Below are 20,823 nucleotides of genomic sequence, written 5' to 3'. Positions count from 1 at the left end.
TTTAGTTATAACCCAACTCAAAGCACAGCATTGTAACTGTCATACAGTAGAAATGATAAGCCCTCCTTTGAATTGTATTACCTTTTTCAGTAACAGAAAAAAGACATTGCTTGAATTTTGTTTTTATTCTACTATTAATTATTTTGTAAAATCTTGTTAGTTAAAAAATAGAATTATCTTAATTAAAAATGTTTAATTGTTAAACAGCACTTAAATGTTTTTAATAAATACTTTAAAGACATGCTAATGTCTACATTAAAATATTTAATGTTTGCTAAAACGTGAATGCTGTGCCAGATACACTCCACCAGCCTCTTTTTTGTTAATCCTCTGGAGGGATCTGGAAAGGGGCGCAGGACAACTTGATAACAAAGAACTGCTTCGCTCTCGTAAAGCCTGTGGTGACCTCGAGTATTCCACTGTCAGAGACTCCATGAGGGCTGATGCATATGCTGGAGGCATAAAGCAAAAGTTAAAATCACGTTTATGACTCATCTGACAGTGTTAATGGAATTTAGGAATTAACTAAAGCTGCTAACCGTATGATGGTTTTTCCTTAACAGGACGGACTACCCAGCCACCTTTGCGGAACCTTGGGTATCGAACCGCGTAACACAGCTCACCATCACTGGTTCGAGCAACTTCTCTGCTACCATTGTGGTTAAAGTGCATGGCTGCCAGGAGAAGTCTGTAGAAATATATCGTACCCATTACAAGTTGAGCATATGTGAACAATATAGAATCAATACAGAATAAAAATACAGTTCTGTTATAAACTGTATAAGTGGTTATAGTTCAACCACAATGATTCATGTGTTGCTGATGTACAAATAATACAAATCTCTGTTCATCATCACTTACTGCAAAATTTATTTAAGTTGTGCAGCATGTTAGACTGTATTAATTTTAGAAAGTATACTCATGCTTTCACCTGCTGTACATCCCAAGGAAGGAGAATCCAGTGTGCTTAGGTGCAAAGTGCAGGATAAGGGAGTGAAATGCCTCCAGTGAAAATGTCTGATGCTGTGGTGACAGCTGCTGAATATCCTTAACCAGTGCTTGTCTCATGGCCACACACTCCAGTTTAACTGCTACTGTTGATCCTGCATAAAAACAAGAATTGTTTTTTTTATGAAAGGGGCAGGTACACAACAAGGTGGCATTTTTATAACATACAGTTCACTTTTAGAAATGTTGAACAATAAGTTATACCTGGTTCCAGCCACTCCTTGTTCCTTGCTTCCCCTTCCAGAGGTGGATGTGCACAGCAGGGGAACACAGGACTGTTGTGTGGTTGACCATACTTTTCCACTTGGCCTCCATCACATCTGCATCTCCATTAGGAGTGGAGGCTGCAGTCCAGTAGAGGTGATTAATTACAGCTGGCCTCCACAGCTTTAAATCTTTACACTCTCTATCCTTTGCAGCAGCATCCAAAGCCTTCCCTAGACCTGTTGTAGAACAAAAATATTACAAGTTAAAAAATGGATTTGTAGGCAACCTACAGAAAAGTACTGTCATCAATATACATACTTTTGCCAATATGCCAGATGTCAAAGAAATGGCTCGTTCCATTTGGACAAAGCTCCTCCCGCACCCACTTAGCGACCTAAAATGTGGGATACAACACATTAATTATAAGAATAAGTTGGTTTACTTAATAACATTCTGATCATCATGTTTTTTGTCTGTATATATGTGCATCGTTACCTGGCGATTTCTGTCTGTGATGAGGGCTGACACATGCATGCGTTTCTCATTCAAAAACCTTATGCTGCGCTTTAGACCTTCCAGCTCACACCAAGAGCTACTTGGAACCTCAGAGCTCTGTAAATACATTTGGTCATGTCACTTTGCAACATTAGACAGGCGATATGTGTTTGATAACATTAACTTACCTGGACAAGTTGAATGTCTAAAACCTTGTTAATTCTGTCCTCAATCAAAGAGTATGTGCCATATTTAGCACAACGGCCAGGAGAATCTGATCTATGAATGTCAAAAACAATTAAGACATTTAATCTCAAAAACTGAATCATTAAACAATATATTATATTGTTTTGACTGTTATAAATGATATGCCCCAAAGTGTGCTACCTGCAGTCACCAGACAGGATCAGGCCACCACTCATCTCATTCAGGTCTCGAATGACCCTTTCCTGTTCATTCTGCCACGCATGCACAATGGTAGGTATTGTGTACAACCGCTGGTGGCGGAAAAAGGTGTCTACGCTTATGCTCTGAAGGCCAAAGAGTTTTAGCATCCTGAAGGTCTGGGTAGCTATGCAACCTGTAAAGTGGATGGCCCCACTCAGTAAAAGGTTACAGACTGGCATGTTTCGATGCAGCATTGTCTGGTTTTGCCAAAAACGCTAAAAGGCACATGCTGCACAGACCTACAAATTATAAGAAAAAGTAGAAAATAAGTAATCTATAGCATTAAAGCAACAAAGTATATTAATACAACAAAATATGGAAGATATGATAACACTTTTACTTCTCAAATAATTAAAATATTGGCACTTGCCTGCTGAATTTTTACAAAAGTTCCCTCCTGCTTCACAATGTGTGTCCTCACAACATGCTGGGCATATTGCAAATAAATACATCAGCTGGCTCAGGCACACAATAAACTTGTCAGGAGCACTATAAAAGGAAAAATGTTTAACTGAAATATTTGCTTATACACAAATGTAAAAGTAAACACTGTATATACACATAAAAGTCTAACTTTGAGTCAGGATGAGATTCTGGCACTGGTTCCTCAGTAGATGTGTCAATTGTCATTTCCTCCTCTGGCATCCATGAAACATCATAAGGTTCTTCCATCACAACAGATTCCTCATCGCTGTGTACAGGGCTGGCCAGTGGGGTTGATGTTTGTTGCGTACACATTTCTGTCTGAGTCCCCACACTGAACATTTTGGGCTTTGCTTGGACAGTGTGCTGATTTCCCTTTATTTAATCACCCTAATTAAACAAAGTTAAGATCAGGATCCTCCCTTAGCTATATTTCTTAGCAAGAGTTTAGTTAAAGGATCGTCTTTAAAGAACGTATTTTGCAAAAGAATAAATTAGAGCATACTTTACCACACAGGGTAACTTAGATGGGTTCTGGAAAATGAAGTCAATGTCCACTCCAGTGAAGAAAATTAATAAAATACACTTTTATTAATAAAATAAAATCCAGTGAAAAAGTAGAACAAACAAAAGACAAACAGAAAACAAGAAATCCTTACTTTGCCTCCCGTTAGAGACAAAGGGCAACCAACCTCAATGAACAGAAGTCGGGAAGCGCAAAGCTGAAGAGTACAAGTCAGCTTTTATACTCAGTGTCTCATATAATAGTGTTCATAAATCATGCAAAAACTACTTAACTCATACATTCAAGGAGCATGCTAAATCACTTGAACAATAGGAAGACAGATATATGAGTACATAGAAATCAATACATGGGCCTTTTTAATATCAGCCTCACTTCCCTCAGTTATGCCCCAGATTTAGGTGTTCGAGCTCGGCAAGGAGCTGGGTAGAGAGCTCGGTAGAAGTACGAGGAGGGGGTTCATCTAAAGTACAAGGGAGGGGGTAACTTGAAGTACCTAAGGGTTCACAGAGAGTTCGTCTAGCTGGTTTGTTGATTCGGCGCGCCCTCTGCCGGAGCCGCCTGTTCTGTCTCTTACGTTTCACTTCATCACTAAGAGTTGTGCTTTTACGCATAGGAATATCAGAATACATCAGTGATCTTTTGTGTCTCACATGATTAATGTCACCTGACCCATCAAACATCACAACAGCTAGAACAAACACAATGTCCAGCTTTACATAATTGTGAAACAGCATATTCATTGCCAAGTGCAAAATCAAACAACTGTCTGAAGTACTGATTGCTGTAAAATTACTGCATAATTAAACAACTGTGACAAGGTCTAAATAAACAAATTCAAATAATTTTTTTAAATGGAGGTTAAACATTTCAGCATCACACACAAATATTTGAGTAATAATTTGTCACTTATTTTTTCCTTGTATTTTATGTAAACAAATAGGTAAGTGCCATGCATAATTACTTAGACAAGGGAACAATGGTAATATACCTGATGAATGAAGTGAAGGTCTAAGGTTACACTGTGAGCCAAAGTGAAGCACAGAGGAACGAGTAGACAGTGGAGAGAAAACCTCGTGCTCCACGTCAGCTAGCACAGCATAACTGGCTGCAGATGCATCTATCCCTTCATTTCTTGCAGCATGAGCATCCTCCAAAATCTTATAAACGCAACACATGACAATAAATTATGAATCGGCTTTGAAAAAGTCTGTATTACATGGATTAATGCTCGTTACGATGCTGAAGTATAATGTAAACAGATCACATTGCCTCTAATTACTGAAATAGTTATGATTACTGATTTGTAAGTCTTCAAATATGCTTACATATAAATATATAAACAAGTCTTACCGTGCACAATTCACGTTTTCGTCAAGCTCCATCTCTGACTGATCCGTGAAGAGCATGTTTCCCGCCAGTGGGAGAACGACAGGTGGAAGGCGGGCCTGACGAAGGCACAGTGTGCACCGAAGGAACCGCGCCAGCTTGGAGTCTGACGCGATTCTTGTTTCGGCATTCCATTTCAAACTGCATCAGATCACCAGGACAATAATCTTCCTTTTGAAAATGAGCACCACACACCACCGAGTTTTTCGAAACAGATGCTGAAGTGAAATCGCGCCTCTTTACCTGCACAAAGTGCATCCAAGCACAAAAGAGGGCTCCATCCTTTTTCCTGTCAGGAAACTTGTGGATTCGATGTCCTGACGTGCCAGAGTTTGTGCAGCCTCCACAAACACAATAATTTACCATGATGATGATCACTTACACTACTCGCTACCAAAAACACACTTACGTAAAACCGATCCTGCTAACTACCAACCTACTCTGCACAGTTCTCAGGCAGAGCGCAGCTTATAAGTCCCTGTTCTGACGTCATGTACGTGATTGTAGTTTTCCCAGAAGAGGGTCAGAAACAGACACTTTTCCTTACATTTTGTACCCTTGCGCTTTCAAAAACATTTCAATATGTTATGTTATGGTATTACATGATATTTTAACACACTTTTCCATGTATATAAAAAAAAATTAACCTACAATAAGCTTTTTAAGGCCTTAATTTGAGATTACGAAATTTAAGAGTTTTTCAATGCTTTTAAGACCCCGGGGGTACTCTGGACATGGACCTTCAGCATGCAGTGGGACGGTTTGCTGCTAAGTGTGACATAGCAGGGAAAGAAACAGCACCTCTAAGTCAAAAACCATAATGCTTGACTGGAAAACAGTGGCCATCTCCAGTTTGGCGGAAAGTCCTTACCTCAAATGGAGTTTAAGTATCTGCATTTTTTTGCCATGAGGAATTATTATCATTATAAGAATTATATTATGAGCAAACATTATTCAGACATGAAACATCCTGTGCACATGAGAACATATTTTGCTACATTCATGTCATGTGTGCAACGTTTTGTCCATGTGTTTCTTAAGCTGAGCCGAATGAGTGAAACTCTGTAGACACTGTTCAGATCTGTACGGTTTTTCTCCAGTGTGAATCCTCTTTTGTGTTTTGAGATTAACTGATTAAACCTCGTCACAGTTTAAAAACTTATACGGTCTCTCCAGTGTGAATTGTCTGGTGCAGTTTTGTAGCTGTAATAAAAGTTTTCTCACATTCTGGGCACATATACTCTTTCACACCAGTGTGGATCTTCATGTTCATTTGAGGTTTGGTGATTGGTTGAAATTCTTCCCACACTGAGTAGATGTGAATGGTTTCCCTCCAGTGTGGGTCTTCGTGTGTTTAATAAAGGTCTGGGGAGCTGCGAAAACTCATCCCACATCGAAGCTGTGGTCACACTAGAATTTGAGCATGCGAAATTCTGTTGTACAGCGCTGTGAAAAGGAGCCGGATTAAACAAGATGATCAGACATTTAAAAAGCGAGCGATTGGTCTATATTTTACTAACTGTCCAGAGAGGTTTTCTGTTCATTGTGGATCCTCATGTGTTGATTAAGGTATGATGAGCGGGCAAAACTCTTCCCACACTGAGTGCATGTGTATGGTTTCTCTCCAGTGTGGATCACCATGTGTCGATTAAGGGAGAATGAGCAGTAAAAACTCTTCCCACACTGAGTGCATGTGAATGGTTTCTCTCCAGTGTGGATCACCATGTGTTGATTAAGGTTTGATGAGCAGGTAAAACTCTTCTCACACTGAGTGCATGTGAATGGTTTCTCTCCAGTGTGGATCCTCATGTGGTAAATAAGTGATGTTGATTGGCTGAAACTCTTCCCACACTGAGTGCATGTGAATGGTTTCTCTCCAGTGTGGATCACCATGTGTCGATTAAGGTAGAATGAGCAGTAAAAACTCTTCCCACACTGAGTGCATGTGAATGGTTTCTCTCCAGTGTGGATCACCATGTGTTGATTAAGGTTTGATGAGCAGGTAAAACTCTTCTCACACTGAGTGCATGTAAATGGTTTCTCTCCAGTGTGGATCCTCATGTGGTAAATAAGGGATGTTGATTGGCTGAAACTCTTCCCACACTGAGTGCATGTGAATGGTTTCTCTCCAGTGTGGATCACCATGTGTCGATTAAGGGAGAATGAGCAGTAAAAACTCTTCCCACACTGAGTGCATGTGAATGGTTTCTCTTCATTGTGGATCCTCATGTGTTGATTAAGGTATGATGAGCGGGTAAAACTCTTCCCACACTGAGTGCATGTGAATGGTTTCTCTCCAGTGTGGATCACCATGTGTCGATTAAGGGAGAATGAGCAGTAAAAACTCTTCCCACACTGAGTGCATGTGAATGGTTTCTCTTCATTGTGGATCCTCATGTGTTGATTAAGGTATGATGAGCGGGTAAAACTCTTCCCACACTGAGTGCATGTGAATGGTTTCTCTCCAGTGTGGATCACCATGTGTTGATTAAGGTGTGTTGAGCAGGTAAAACTCTTCCCACACTGAGTGCATGTGAATGGTTTCTCTCCAGTGTGGATCCTCATGTGTAGATTAAGGGATGTTGATTGGCTGAAACTTTTCCCACACAGAGTGCATGCGAATGGTTTCTCTCCAGTGTGGATCCTCATGTGTTGATTAAGGGAGAATGAGCGGTAAAAACTCTTCCTACACTGAGTGCATGTAAATGGTTTCTCTCCAGTGTGGATCATCATGTGTTGATTAAGTTGTGATGATTGGCTAAAACTCTTCCCACACTGAGTGCATGTGAATGGTTTCTCTCCAGTGTGGTTCATCATGTGAATCTTAAGTTTGCTTTTGTTTGCCAAACTCTTTCCACACTGAGTACAGTTGAAACGATTCTTGTTTCTCCTTTTCAAAAAATGATTTTTTTCCTCAATTTTGACATGATGTTCCTCCTCTTTACTACCCTCATTCTCTTCAATTAGGTCTGAAATAAAAAAAAAAGTTTTCATTAAGTCTTAAAAACTCTCATCATTGGAAACATTGGCTACACACACTGTTTTAATGCACATTAAATGTAAAATAAATCAAATCATATGTTGTTTGGTCCATTAACGTGTACACATTTAAGCAGATACAATTCAATTCATCTTTATTTACCTAATGCATTTACAACGTAAATTGTGTCAAAGCCACTTAACATTAAAGTTATAGTAAATTGAAACAGTTTCAGTCCAGTTTTCAGTTTCTTACATAATGGATCATAAAAGTTATTTTGATCATATTGATAAGACAGATTTAAAAGCTGTAAACGGCCTATTTTTATTTGTATTGTAACATTGGTGGTTTTGGATGAATAAGTTTTGTTTAAGTCTTTCAAAGAAAGAAAAAAAACACGAAACAAATGAACTTTCAAAAACTGCTCCCGGCGGGATTAGAAGTTGGACCGTCAGCATCACAGTTGAATGCTTTATCGCTAGTCCATGTAAGAAGTGAAATCAGTGGCTTTTCCAGACCCTTTCATCCTACTCCCAGCAGACCTCGGACAAAAAAGTATAGGTTATTTATAACCTTTGGGCGCCAAACAAGTTTATCTTGTCAAAGATAGCCACAGCAAGCATTAATTTCCTAATTTCATAATCAAAAATAAAAATAAAATAAATTAAAGATTCTCTTTAAATAAGAACTCACACACGTACATTGACTCAACAGTAATATATTTAACAAAAAAAAAAAAAACATACAACATCACTGCGGAATCACTCCATTTGTAAAGGTTTCTAAACAAAATCAACCATCCTTGTACAACAAACAATAAAAGAAACAAACAAAACCAAAACAGTTCAAAAATAAATTATAGCTTGTGTAAAGGAAGCACGATGGAATGAGTAATGAACAAAAAGCCTGTTTTATGGGGTTGCAACGTGTGTAAAGATTTTCAGTGTGGGTGTATGAATGAATACAATAAACTGACCCGGGCTATTAGCATCGATTGGTACTGGTCCACCCCTTGATAAGTTTCGTTTAGAAAGGTTCCTTCCTACCAGACAGACTTTTTCGTTGGCTTCAGGAAAGGATTCAGCTTCCCACTGTCTCCACCGAGGATCCAGGAGACTGCTTGCACAAAATGACCACTGTAAAGTTTGCCGGGCACACTGCGTCCATTCTTGCTACACGCCACAGTCTTTTTTTTCTTCACACGCCAAAAACCAACAGCTCTTCAACCTCGCACATTTCCTTTCTCCATTCTCTGCCACAACAAACACACAAAGCCAAAAGAAACAAAATTCTTCTTCTCACTTTTCCATTTCCTCCCTCTTTAATCTTCTTTTCCCTACCTGAACTTCCGTTTTCTTCAACTTGACCCTGGAAGTTTTTGGAAGGGCAGGTTTGACTAGCTTCCCCTATTAGAGCTTAGAAGAAAAAATTTGGGGGAGGCATAGTCTTGCCACACTCTCCCCCTTGAAAAAAAAAAAAAAAACAACAACCCCTGGTTGTTTATAAAAGGGATGTCAGAAACCAAGAAACTCCTCTTAATCTAGTGGTTAGAGCAAAATGGCCTTAAGTTTTTCTTTCTCCTGATTCTCCAGTTCTTCAGCTGTTGGAAAGCAAGGCTTAAGATTACAAACATTTACGGTTCAAACATCCTCTCCAGTGTTTTCCAGGGCAACACGAGAGTTCAGAGGTCCTAACTGTTGAATTATCCTGTAGTGTCCTTTCCATTTTTTTGCAAGCTTCGCACTGAAATTATGCAATAAACTTGACTGAGGAAAGCTTACCCTGACACTGTCTTTTTCTTTATAGGATGCCTCTCATCCTGTTTTATTGTAACTGCGGAGTTGTCTTGCCATAGCTTTTTTTCTGAACTCACTTGCTTTCATTTTCAAATTTGACAGTTGTTCTGCAACGTCGTAGGCCGGATAATCGGTATAAATTGTGTCCATGCAGTAACTTATTTACAGGACCTTGGAGTTTCCTCTCGAGTAGAAGCTCTGCTAGAGTCATGCCGATGGTTTCTTGGACTGCAGAATTTATGGCAAAGCGAAGTTCTGGTAAGTATTGGTCCCATTTTTATGGTTATCTTCTACATACGCAGAAATCATTTGTTTTAGGGTTCTGTTCAGTCGTTTTGTGAGATTAATCTGGGGGTGGTAGGCTATTTGATTTTTGTCATTTTCTGTTTGATTTTCCATTTTTAAACTTCAGAGAAAACTGCTGATGTGAACTGTGTGCCTCGGTCAGATAGAATGGAATCTGGTACTCCCCAACAAGTAAGTATTTCTTCTCTGAAGAATTTGGCTTCTGTCTGGGCAGTGGCCTCTCGCATGGGAAATAATTCCAGTGTTTCCTCTAGGATTGCACAGTAGAATGTCTGTCTGCTAGGTTCTGAAATATCTTGATTATATCTGGGTCTTTGTGTTGCTCTTCCCAGATTTCTGCAATGGAGATGGGTCAAAGTACGGTCACTTGAAAGGTGCAGAAGGGCATCCAGCTGGTTTGATGACAGACTCACTGTGCTTTTGATGAAGGGTTTACGAACCCAGTCGTACTGGTTCCAATTATGCTGCTCAGAAAAATACCTACTGAAATGTGCAGACAGAGATTGCAGATAGAGAGTGATTTCCGTTTTAGTAGTATCCCAGTTAAACAAATTTTCTGTGATAAATTCATCCAAGGTCAGGAACATGTTTAGATTTAGTAGGTTTGAACACGGCCTTGAAGGGACAAATTAAGCGAATTAAGCCTATCAAATATGTCAGACAGGTATGTAAGATCTGTGAGCTACTTAGCGTCAGTAAAATAACTCCTAAAGGAAGATCCACAATCAATCCTCAGTTCGTAATGCAATGAAAAAATACGCTGCAGGACTTTGCCTGTGGAGAGCCATCTAACCTCCTTGTGCAAAAGCAACAACTCATATTCGGACCCCATTTCTATGCACAACAAGGCAAACAGTCTTGATTTAGTGGGACAAGTCTTTATGAAATTCACAATCTGTATTGCTGTTTGAAGCACTGCGTTCAAGTCCGCAGGAAGTGTTTTTGCTGCGAGGACCTCTCTGCGAATCATACAGTGGGTGAAACAAACATGCGGAGCTACTTTATGAACCAAAGCAGCGAGTCCTTTATTTTTTCCTAACATGGATCCCGCTCCATCAGTGCACACACCGACACAATTGTCCCAACAAAGACCAAGTTCATTCAGTTGACCGCTGAGTTTTTCTAAAATATCTTTTCCTGTAAACGTCTTTTCATTGATGAGCAAAATAGAAGATCCACAAGCAATTTTCTCTCATGACTGTAGCGGACGAATACAAGTAGTTGAGATGAGTTTGATATGTCTGTCGACTCAACTAATTGTAATAAAAAAGAAATCCCATTCTTTATTCTTTTAATCAGCTGACGTTTGACGTCGCATGCCATATCAGTTATACGCTGGCTTATGGTGTTATCTGGTAGTGGAATTTGTTCAATGTAACTTGCATACTTCTCTCTAAACAGTTCTACAGATGGCCTTTGCAGCTGGAGATATGAGGCTCTCTGCAAATGTATGTGGCTTTTTGGCCTTGGCAACTAAATGTGCCTTGGCAACTAAATGTGCCACCTCATTTGAAGCAGTAAGCGCTTTTACTTGCAGCGTGGTTTGACTGGTCATCATTTGTTTTTGTCCTCTTAATGCTGATTCTTTACATCGAAAAAAGTCGACTGGCTTATCTTTTAACATCGGATGTTTCTTCTGTAAGTGACGCACCAGTTTCACAGGTTTTAAACTGTCATTTGCAAGGACCTCTGAACACACAACACATTGTGGACATGGTTCGTTATTAATCGTATTGTATGTACTGTTCATCATACTTCCGTTGCTTTGATGCACACAGGCCTTTGGTTTTTGTAATGAGCGTTAAACCTCTCGGTGTGGAGATCCCTGTTGACGCGGAGGGTTGGTCATCCGTTTGCTTTAATGCTTCAGAAAGGCACTCGTCATCTTTTTTGTCAGACGGTTTACCGGTGTTAACTTCACCGTCGTTAATTTTAAAAGCCACAGGTCCATTTTTTGTATATGTTTTACGTGATCGCATTAACTACAAAAGGTGCCTCGTGCCTGATTGTTAGCTGCGGGACTAATCAGATTGACTCTTGTGAGCATAAAAAAAATGTCATAATTAACTTGAGTGCACGCCTCAGTTTCTTGCTCCCCCCTTAACAGGCGCCCCACAGTTTGAAAACCCCTGGCCTATAGTATGGCTAAACATTCCTTCTCTGTAGCGAAGTAATTAACCTCCAGTTTGGTCAGTGTTCGACTTACATAGACAATAACTTCCTCCTGTTCTTGCGCCTTGTGTTGTGTCAACACTGCACCTAATCCTGAATCACTGGCATTGGTGTAAACCACAAAGGAGCGTCGGAGATCAGGATGTCCAAGGATGGGAGGCGATGTGATTGCTTGTTGACATTGAGGTGTCCATTGAAAAATTCACCCTTTTTTCTTCAATGAGTTCATAAGCTCTCCAATTTGAGAAAAGTTTGGCACGAACATATTGTACCACCCTGCCAATCCAAGGAATCTTTTAACGTCTTTGATGTTTTTTGAAACCGGGTAGGATTTTATCGCTTCTACTTTTATGGAATCAGCAGGAATGGCCTGGGTGTTCACCACATGTCCCAGAAATGATAATTTATGTTGGCAGAATTTACTTTTCTTCAGGTTAATGATCAGACCAGCTTTGTGTAACCAGGTGACTGAGGGCGAGTATATGATGATGTCATCAATATACATAAAACACATTTTTCACCGCAACTCTCCTAGGACAGACTCCATTAATTGCTGGAATGTTGCTGGGTCATTTTAAAGTCCAAAGAGCATAACTTTAAAGTGGTATAGGCCCAAGAGGGATGGATTGGATTCACTTCCAGCCTTCATAGTTACCTGCCAGTACCCACTGTTGAGATCAATCGTGGAGAAGATGACAGCACCAGAGAGGGATTCCAGTATCTCTGTCATGTTAGGTAGGGGTAGGCATCTCTTTCTGTGATAGAGTTCACTTTACGATAGTCCACACAGAACCTCATACTGCTATCTTTTTTGGGGACAAGGACATTAGCCGCATTTCCACTATCGGCCAGTGCGAGCCAGGGCTTTAATCGGGCCGGGCAAATAGCCCGGGAGGTTTAGAAATGAGGCCGAAATCATGTCGCATTTCCACTGTCTGGCTAGTAGCTCACAGCGCGTCACGCAAACACCGCCCACAGAACGTCTGCGAATCAAACGTCACACAACCCGCCCACTTCAGCGGGAATCAGGACAGGCAGATAAAGCACACCATAGAATTATCACAAAACGAAACCATTAAAATGAAGAAAACCGAAACAAACAAATGACACGTTACTGTACAGCAGTACATGAAATGTCTATACGCACAGACCTGTGTATTTCCATTCATTACATTTGTTTACTCGCCGACCGACTGTTGGCATTGTGCATCGAGTGCTCTCGCCACTAACAGAGGGAACCAACACAGTGAGCACACACATCCATAATATAAAGCCACAGAAATTCTCCTTTATAACTCGATATGGCATGTATTTTATAACATCCACGTTTTGATAGACGTCGTGTTAAGTGTTTTACAGCACAAGAACGAGTAGCCTATTAAAATATAGCCATATTTGTTGCGTTCAGCAGCTATTCACTAAAGCTCTTCATTTAAAGTTTCATTTATAAATTTAACCACGTCATATAAAAAACATAAAAAGTTGTTATATAGAACACATTTTGTGTTTGGACTTTCCCCCGATGCGCTTAAAGCAGCGAGCGCTGCGCAGGACTGAGTGACAGAAAAAAAGGTGTAGGCTAGATTCTGCTTTCACTCACCGAAATAATGCTCTGTTTGCGCTATTTGATTAATATCATCGCAACCAAATACTTTACGTAATTTGTTAAGTTTTATGTCTTTCTGTTGTATTTATATTTTGTATTATCTCCAAAATAAATAAAGAAAAAAGCCACTCGCGGCATAACAGAGCTGTGAAGGAGCGCTCTTGCCCGGTCTCACACACACATACAGGCATCTAAACGCGCACAAACAAACATTTTAAACTTGACAAAAACTCTCGAAAACCTTTACTGTTTGCTGTGTCTTTAATATGGTGTAAAGATTATTATGCGCTATTGAAACAAAGGAGGACGCAGCAAAAAACGTCACTATAAAATAAAACTACTTTATTATTTTATGCAGCAGCCTTACATTTAAAAGGGAAACATAAGAGTGATCATACGCAAAAAGACCCTAGACTATAAGGCCAGATGTTTTCTTTCCCTTATTTCTTTATTTGTTTGGTGCATGTACTCATGTGCAATCAGAAAACTGCCCGCCTCTCCTTTCACTCCGCCCTGAAGCCCCAGCTGGCCCTCCTTGGCCCAAGGTATTTGGCGGACCGAAAAAGGCTGGCCGCTGGCCCCAAGAAAGCCCCGCTTTGGCCCGATTAAGCCCCGGAACCGACAGTGAAAACGTCACTGGCCTTGGCTCGCTCACTTTAGGCGCGATAGTGGAAATGCAGCTAATGCGTGAGGCCCACGCTAAGTGTGTAGGTTCTGTGAGGCCATTCATTAGCATTTCTTTGACTTGCTCTTTAACAATCTCTTGCTTCTCTGGTGTTAAACGGTATGGACGTTGCCTGATCAGCACAGGGAAGTCAGTATACAAGCAGTGCTGTAGAACAGTTGTTCTTCCAAGCTGGGAGGTACATACTTGTGGATTCTGCAGAAGTAGATGATGTAACTGGCACTTTACTTCCAGATGCAGGTGAGATTGATCAACTAATGCTTTTCATTAGTGTCTTGTCATCCCTATTATCTGGTAACTAGAATAGACTTTGTGGTGGGGGAATTGAGGTGAACAATGAAAGAGCTTGGCTTGAGTTTTTTCTGTGCACTTTTTTTCTTCTGGTGCAGGTATGTTTTATTCTGGAATGCTGGCCTGCCTGGCTCCAGTGTCGAACATGGCTTTTCCAGACCAAGCACCAATGGTGCTTGGTACAATTAGCTGTTGTGATATGAACTCATGGGTAGGAGTATGACTTGGTTTTGCTGTAATTGTGGAGTTAGAGTTGTAACATAGATGCTGTTGTGGGAAGGTGCAGGCCTTTGATGCTGTGTGGGTATATTTTATCTCCTTCAGCAGTGGTTCTCAATATACCAATATAAAATAGACCAGGATTTCGAAGCGATGATTTTGACATGAAAAGTGACCAATCACAATCGACCTTGTCTAGTTTTGCGTAAAACGTAAGGGCGGGACAAAGGCCTTTCTGTGTTAAAGTGACAGAAAACAACAACTTAAAAACAAATGCATTATTGAAATAATGCTCTTTGGGTGCATAGGTTTTTACTGTAGAGATGTTATTCACAAGAGTAATTAAGCTGCGGACATCCTGCCATTTTGAAGATCTACTTACATTTGGCTCTCTTCTCACCGAAGGAGTTTACTCGCATCTAACATATCACTCTTCTGAAGCCTAGTTTAATCTGAGAGCATACTCACACTATGTACAGTTGCTTTGAACCAGGCCAAAGCACGCTTGTCCCCCCTCCCGACTCCTCCGACATCCCGCACTCACATAACATTCAGGCCAGGGCACGCTTACATCATTGATGATGCACTGTTCAGTAGAGAAGTGCTCTCGCTCAGCACAGTGGAGACTTCTCTAGTTATGTTGTTTTAGGCGTTTGGGATGCAGTGACACACAATCAAATATTTCGCCGAACAGATCCGCCAATTCTGATGCTCATAAACAGTCATAAAGTCCACGTGCTGCAGGAATTAGGAGGTTTGCTGAAGGCGCAGCTGTGGTGCAGTGAGGAGTTTGCGTCTTTAATAAACTACAACAGTTTGTGTTCATTGAACGGTAAGAATGATTAATAAATGCATATGAAATAGTCCCTTAAAAGAAACGTCTTGCTTTCAGTTTCTGGCTTAGGCGCGTTTTGCACTCAAACACAAGCGTACCATGCCAAAGCCCAAGTGAACTGTGCCTGAGCCCGATTCATCGCACTCACACTTCTCAAACGATCCGGGAAATGGGCCTGGACACAGTTCGTATAACATAGTGTGAGTAGGCGTATAACAGAGTGTCGGCGCGGGACTGCAGGTATTGCGCAATTAATCATTTCTGCAAATGTCGCGGGTGCTTTATTTTAACACGAGAGTGCAGTCATGTACGTTAATAGCCAAAACTGGATATCCGAGCTCTTGAATAGGCTTTTTCAAATGAACTGCAAGTCCTCTCATGATCTCATCATCGCGTGTGTGTGCTCAGACTATATACAATCGCGATCTCTTAGAAGTAGAAATTATTTATCTTTGCTCCTCGACTAAACTTAGTCAAAAACTATCAAGTATTTAGAATTAGATCAATGCATGACCGGTGACAATGCTAACGCACTTACTTGTCTGTATTGTGACGTGAAACTTAGCCTACCATAACTTTTAGCAAAGGTGAAACTTTTTATTTCTTTACGGCAAAAGAATTATGCTAGAAATGTTTCTGGATGAGGTATTTATGTGATTTATACATAATAGGGGTATTCTGATCTGTCTTAAAGCATCACAAAATTGTACAGGCATTACAGGTCAAAGCAATCTGTTACATTTATCAAAATAAACAATATTAAAGCACTGCCTTGAGAAATGTTCAATAGTAAAATAAAATATTGTATAGACAACAAGCAAATAAGAAAAACAGTGTAAAATATGTAAATAAAACCCCAAGTTTAAATATTTTCATCATATACTTTAAACATTTAAAAGCTTGAAAGTATTGTTTAAAAATGGACAAAAAGTGTCTCTATGGCCTTAAAAGTATGTGGTAGTTTTGCCAGTGCTATTGAAAATGATTCATTGTCGTGTACGAAAAAAATAGACCATACTTTGTTAATGCAAATACCTATATGTAGCCTTGTGATTTAAACAATCAAACAATTTAAATAATTGTATAATTAAAAAGGGCCATAATGAAAAACATATTTTTTTCCAAAAGTAATTAACTAGTACTCAAAGTAGTTTTTTAAAGAGTAAATTGTAAAATATTATTATCATTTACTAAAACTTGTATTATTTTAGCAGTGTATTATGAGTACAAATATTCTGTTCTCTTTTCATCTTTGAGATAACATTAACAAATAAACAAAAAAATGCACAAGCACATTTAGTAAAGGTGTATTATATTATTAATAAATGATTAATTAATTGTTATATTATTATTAATAAATGGTTTTTATTTGTATAAATCAATAGACAGTTCATATGCAGTATTTTTATGAATTGCTGAAAAAACATTGCAGGTGTTCAACACATTGCATGTCAGTCTTGGCTTATTATATTAACGCTGTTTTTAGGATCTAAAAATGTATTCTTTAAAAAGCAAAAAGATTCCAATGGCGACACCTGCTGGTACGTGAAGAATATGGTCAATACTGACGAACTTCACACTCAAATGTTTGCGTATCATCAGCATGCTGTAATCCATTTCCTAAGCAGCAAAAGTCTTTTTTAGACTAGTTTGTTGGCCAGTTGTAGTCAGTGCAATGCTAAACGTTATTGTTTCACTTTAATTTGTTTTGTCTCACATCGTCCCACAACAACAACATATAGTTTAGAATACTGCACAATGTTTTATAATAATTAATTATTTTGGTGTCCATTTCATTCAGCATATTTAAAATTAAGGGCATCCACGTTTTTTTGACATACTTTAAATCAGTGTTTCTACAGGTGTCACCAAGTTAAATGTAAGACTTTTTAAGACCATTATGAATGAAATTTTAGACTAAGGAATTTTTCAATTGGCCCAGATGAAAAAGATTTTTATTTGTCCAAACAAAAAATATTTTAATATAAAATATTTAATAATACAATAATAAATCAATAAAAATAATAACATTAAAATATTTTAGATATTTCTTAGCAAAAGATCTTAAATATTGTGTAAAAACAAGAGAGCTCTACTTGGATCCACACACTTTTTTCCCCAAAATAAACTTTCTTTAAAATAAAAAAAAAAAACAAATTAACAAATGTTTTAAAAGTTTTAAAAACTATATTAAACTAAATCTATCACAACAATCTGTCCAGGTCGATATCCTCAGCAGTCCTTATCATTATGATAAACAGAGTTAAAATGTCTTGTTGGTGATTGTATGGGTTTTGGCCAGATTGGGTAACAAAACATGAACACAGGAAAATGAAGACTTGTTTAAAAAGATTTAAAACATACAGCACAATATTTCAGTAAATGTAAGTTTTTTTTAAGGCCTAAATTTTTGATTTTGGAATTTAAGACATTTTAATACCCAGCGGAAGCCCTGTTTAAACACAATAGCCCTGGTCATTAGTTATTATAATAATGTAGGTCAAACTAAGATAATATCTGTGAGAACTAGTAACAACTACAAAAACAAGTTTAAACCCATAAAGAAGTTGATAAAAAAAAAGGGATCAACGTGACATATGCAAATGGAAAGTACTAAGCCCACACCATCACTGTAATAGCAGATATCTTCTATGGGAATACTGTAGGTCAAATATTGTCAGCTCAATTAAATCTTTTTAATTTTTTGTTTTTATTTATTTTATATAGCGACAGTGCTCAAGGACACTTAACAAACAAAGAGAACAAGAAAAGCAATAACCTTAAGAAGGTGGTGAAAATAGGAGACAAATAATACATAACAAGTATGACATAAATAAGAACAAGTGATGAAACTCATTCCTGTCTTTATATGAGTGCTTATGTGCATTTAGGAGAACTAGGCAGCACACTCAGGGCTGCAAGATGGATTTAATTTATTATTCTTATTATTAAAATATATCTGAATGAGGATCAAATGACTGAGTTGGTCTTTAAGAATGAAAACTAACCTGTTTGTTCCTGCAGATCTTCCTGTTTGACTGTGAATGTCTCTTCAATCTTCACATCTTCACTCTCCTCTTTAATAAACGCCATCTTTATAACAGTGTGGAGATCAGTCACTTCAGCAGTTTTTCTCTGCGTTTGGACACTTTATCCTGTTTAAAAAAATAAAAACATTAAAAACGTCCTGATTAAAATAAATAAAACAATGAACAGAAACAAAATAACTTCTCTTCAATACTTGCTTTAACAGTTTCAATAGAGGTAAAGTTGGTTTTATATTCCCACATTCGTTCATTTAGAAGTCTCTATATTGTTTACCATGTTACTTTGAATATTCGATAGGAATTAGTATGCAAGTGTGACTTGAAAACAACATTAACACTGTTTATTTGACTGTGAACAATGTTGTACTTTGATAGTCATTGAGTGCTAATATGATTTCACTATTTAGAGTTTGCAAATAATACTTTAAAGAAATTATATTATTAAGGGGAAAGTCCGAATGTGTGAATATAAAACCAACTTTACCTCTAACAAAAATAAATCAGGTAAGTCTGAGCAAGACACAATGAGCTGATTAAAACTAGTACTCCATTTCTTATATATAGTGATTTGTCCTTAGAATGGAATGACATTATGCTTTTTAATAAATTAAACCTTAATTAAAACACTTATTACTCACATTTCAGTTGCTTTATTCAAACAATAGCCCTAATTACTGTGAGTAAATAGTACTTCGTTGTAAAAAGGGTCAAAATAATGCCAACAGCAGGTTCATAATATAGCATCGGATGAAAACCCTGAAACTTTATTCAATCGCTTTATATTTATGTAAAGGTTTTAAAAACAAACCTTTCTCCAGCTGAATCAAGCGCAAGAGCGGCGCAGCCTAATGACGTCACACGCCACGCCAAAATAAAAGTCTTTTGTTTTTAGTTTTTTGCCACTTACTGTTGCAGTCATGACTTGTTCAAACATTTCTCTCCCTAGTTTTCTACTTGACATTTGCTCTCTCTCTCTCTCTCTCTCTCTCTCTCTCTCTCTCTCTCTCTCTCTCTCTCTCTCTCTCACACACACACACACACAATCACACAGATGTTCAGTATTTGAAGTTGATCAAAACATTTAATCTAAACATTTTAAAACAACTTTAAAAAAAAAACGTCTTTAGAGGTCATTATCACTAAGTGCCTTTGAGACATCAAAATAAAACAAATAAATAAAGTTTAAGACTTTTTAATTTAACCACATAGTTGTTGTATTATTTAGACATTAGACTGTAAGAAATCCCTGCAGAAAAATCCAGCTTAAACCAGCCTAGGCTGGTTGGCTGGTTTTAGCTGGTCAACCAGGCTGGTTTTAGAGGGGTTTTGGCCTTTTCCAGGCTGGTTTCCAGCCATTTCCAGCCTGGTCTTAGCTGGTCAGGCTGGAAACTGACCAGCTAAATCCAGCTAAAACCAGCTTGACCAGCCTTGTTTAAGCTGGACATAGCTGGTTTTGGCTGGGCTCCCAGCCTGGCTAGGCTGGTCAAGCTGGTTTTAGCTGGTCATCTCCCAGCCTGACCAGCTAAGACCAGGCTGGAAATGGCTGGAAACCAGCCTGGAAGTGGCCAAAACCCCTCTAAAACCAGCCTGGTCGACCAGCTAAAACCAGCCAACCAGCCTAGGCTGGTTTAAGCTGTTTTTTTCAGTAGGGATGAATGTTGGTCAAGCTCCTGCACTTTTTACAATTAATCTACTAACAGAAAAACAGCAAACAAACCTCAAATTGTGTCAACACTGTCAAGGACAAATTCAAAGTATATCTTCATTTCAGTGCGATTAATAAATGTGTATTTTCAGAAAGGTCATGTGTCCCTTTACAAACCCAACTTTATAGATTATTTTTTTAAAAAAACTATTCGTAATAATGAAATATTGGACAAAACATTAATTTTCAGATAAAATATGCAATCGTTGCACATAATTTTTAAAATAAAAATCCAAGATTTAAAATATTTAGTCAAACTTTCAAACATTATTAACTGGCCCTTATTGGTTAATTAAGACATCATACAAGATGTTTTGCTGAGGTTACAAATAATTTGTTCATTTTCATAAAATAAAATTTGTGTGACATTCAGCAACTGTGAGACGGCATTCTTACTACTTGTTTTAATGTTTTTTGTGGCAGTTTATCAATACTGCCTAGAATACAGGATACAGCAGTAATTCTATTAATATTAAACATTGTTCATGTATTTTTCCTTTTTAATTTAACAAGTGCATGTGTAAACTTTGAAGTATAAAAATGCCACACAAATGAATATGATCAAACTTTTTATTATATATTTCACAACATTTAATACATACAGTGCACATCTAATATTATAAGCAAACAGTATAAAACAAAGTATAGATTTTATTACACAAACACACACACACACACACACACACACA

The 20,823-nt window shown here is 38.2% G+C and overlaps 2 protein-coding genes, 1 long non-coding RNA gene and 1 pseudogene across 4 annotated transcripts; 1 reads left to right on the top strand and 3 right to left on the bottom strand.

Moving 5' to 3' along the window:
* Positions 1-106: 106 nt before the first annotated feature.
* LOC148680607 (uncharacterized) lies at positions 107-3,298 on the bottom strand (annotated as a pseudogene). Its single transcript, XR_015942601.1, has 11 exons — positions 3,091-3,298; positions 2,732-2,970; positions 2,528-2,646; positions 2,098-2,396; positions 1,899-1,989; positions 1,711-1,827; positions 1,534-1,609; positions 1,213-1,451; positions 932-1,103; positions 540-688; positions 107-452 (listed from the first exon to the last, which is right to left on the bottom strand). The product of XR_015942601.1 is annotated as an uncharacterized LOC148680607 (transcript).
* LOC148680606 (THAP domain-containing protein 10-like) lies at positions 2,942-4,858 on the bottom strand. Its single transcript, XM_088650795.1, is given in 3 exon segments — positions 2,942-3,114; positions 4,095-4,254; positions 4,457-4,858. Coding segments are annotated over 3 exon segments (573 nt in total). The 3' UTR covers positions 2,942-3,103.
* Positions 3,148-19,276, bottom strand: LOC148680605 (uncharacterized). Its single transcript, XM_088650336.1, has 3 exons — positions 19,238-19,276; positions 18,391-18,537; positions 3,148-7,461 (listed from the first exon to the last, which is right to left on the bottom strand). Exons 2-3 carry the CDS (start codon positions 18,473-18,475, stop codon positions 6,008-6,010), a joined length of 1,539 nt encoding a protein of 512 aa, XP_088506462.1. The 5' UTR covers positions 18,476-18,537; positions 19,238-19,276; the 3' UTR covers positions 3,148-6,007.
* Positions 7,509-10,994, top strand: LOC147845172 (uncharacterized). Its single transcript, XR_015484527.2, has 3 exons — positions 7,509-9,526; positions 9,681-9,745; positions 9,907-10,994. It is a non-coding gene; the product is annotated as an uncharacterized LOC147845172 (long non-coding RNA).
* Positions 19,277-20,823: the final 1,547 nt, after the last annotated feature.

Source organism: Danio rerio, chromosome 4 (assembly GCF_052040795.2).
Source record: "Danio rerio strain M-AB ecotype USA chromosome 4, GRCz13ab, whole genome shotgun sequence".
In the NCBI taxonomy this organism is placed as follows: Eukaryota; Metazoa; Chordata; class Actinopteri; order Cypriniformes; family Danionidae; genus Danio; species Danio rerio.
This window is presented reverse-complemented; position numbering and strand designations above follow the sequence as displayed.

What these genes read in the sequence shown, in the direction of transcription:
- LOC148680605 (XM_088650336.1), bottom strand. Translation starts at nt 18,475, where the DNA reads ATGGCGTTTATTAAAGAGGAGAGTGAAGATGTGAAGATTGAAGAGACA. An exon ending in AGATCTGCAGGAACAAACAG is followed by an intron (nt 7,462 to 18,390) that starts GTTAGTTTTCAT and finishes TTTTTATTTCAG; the next exon opens with ACCTAATTGAAGAGAATGAG.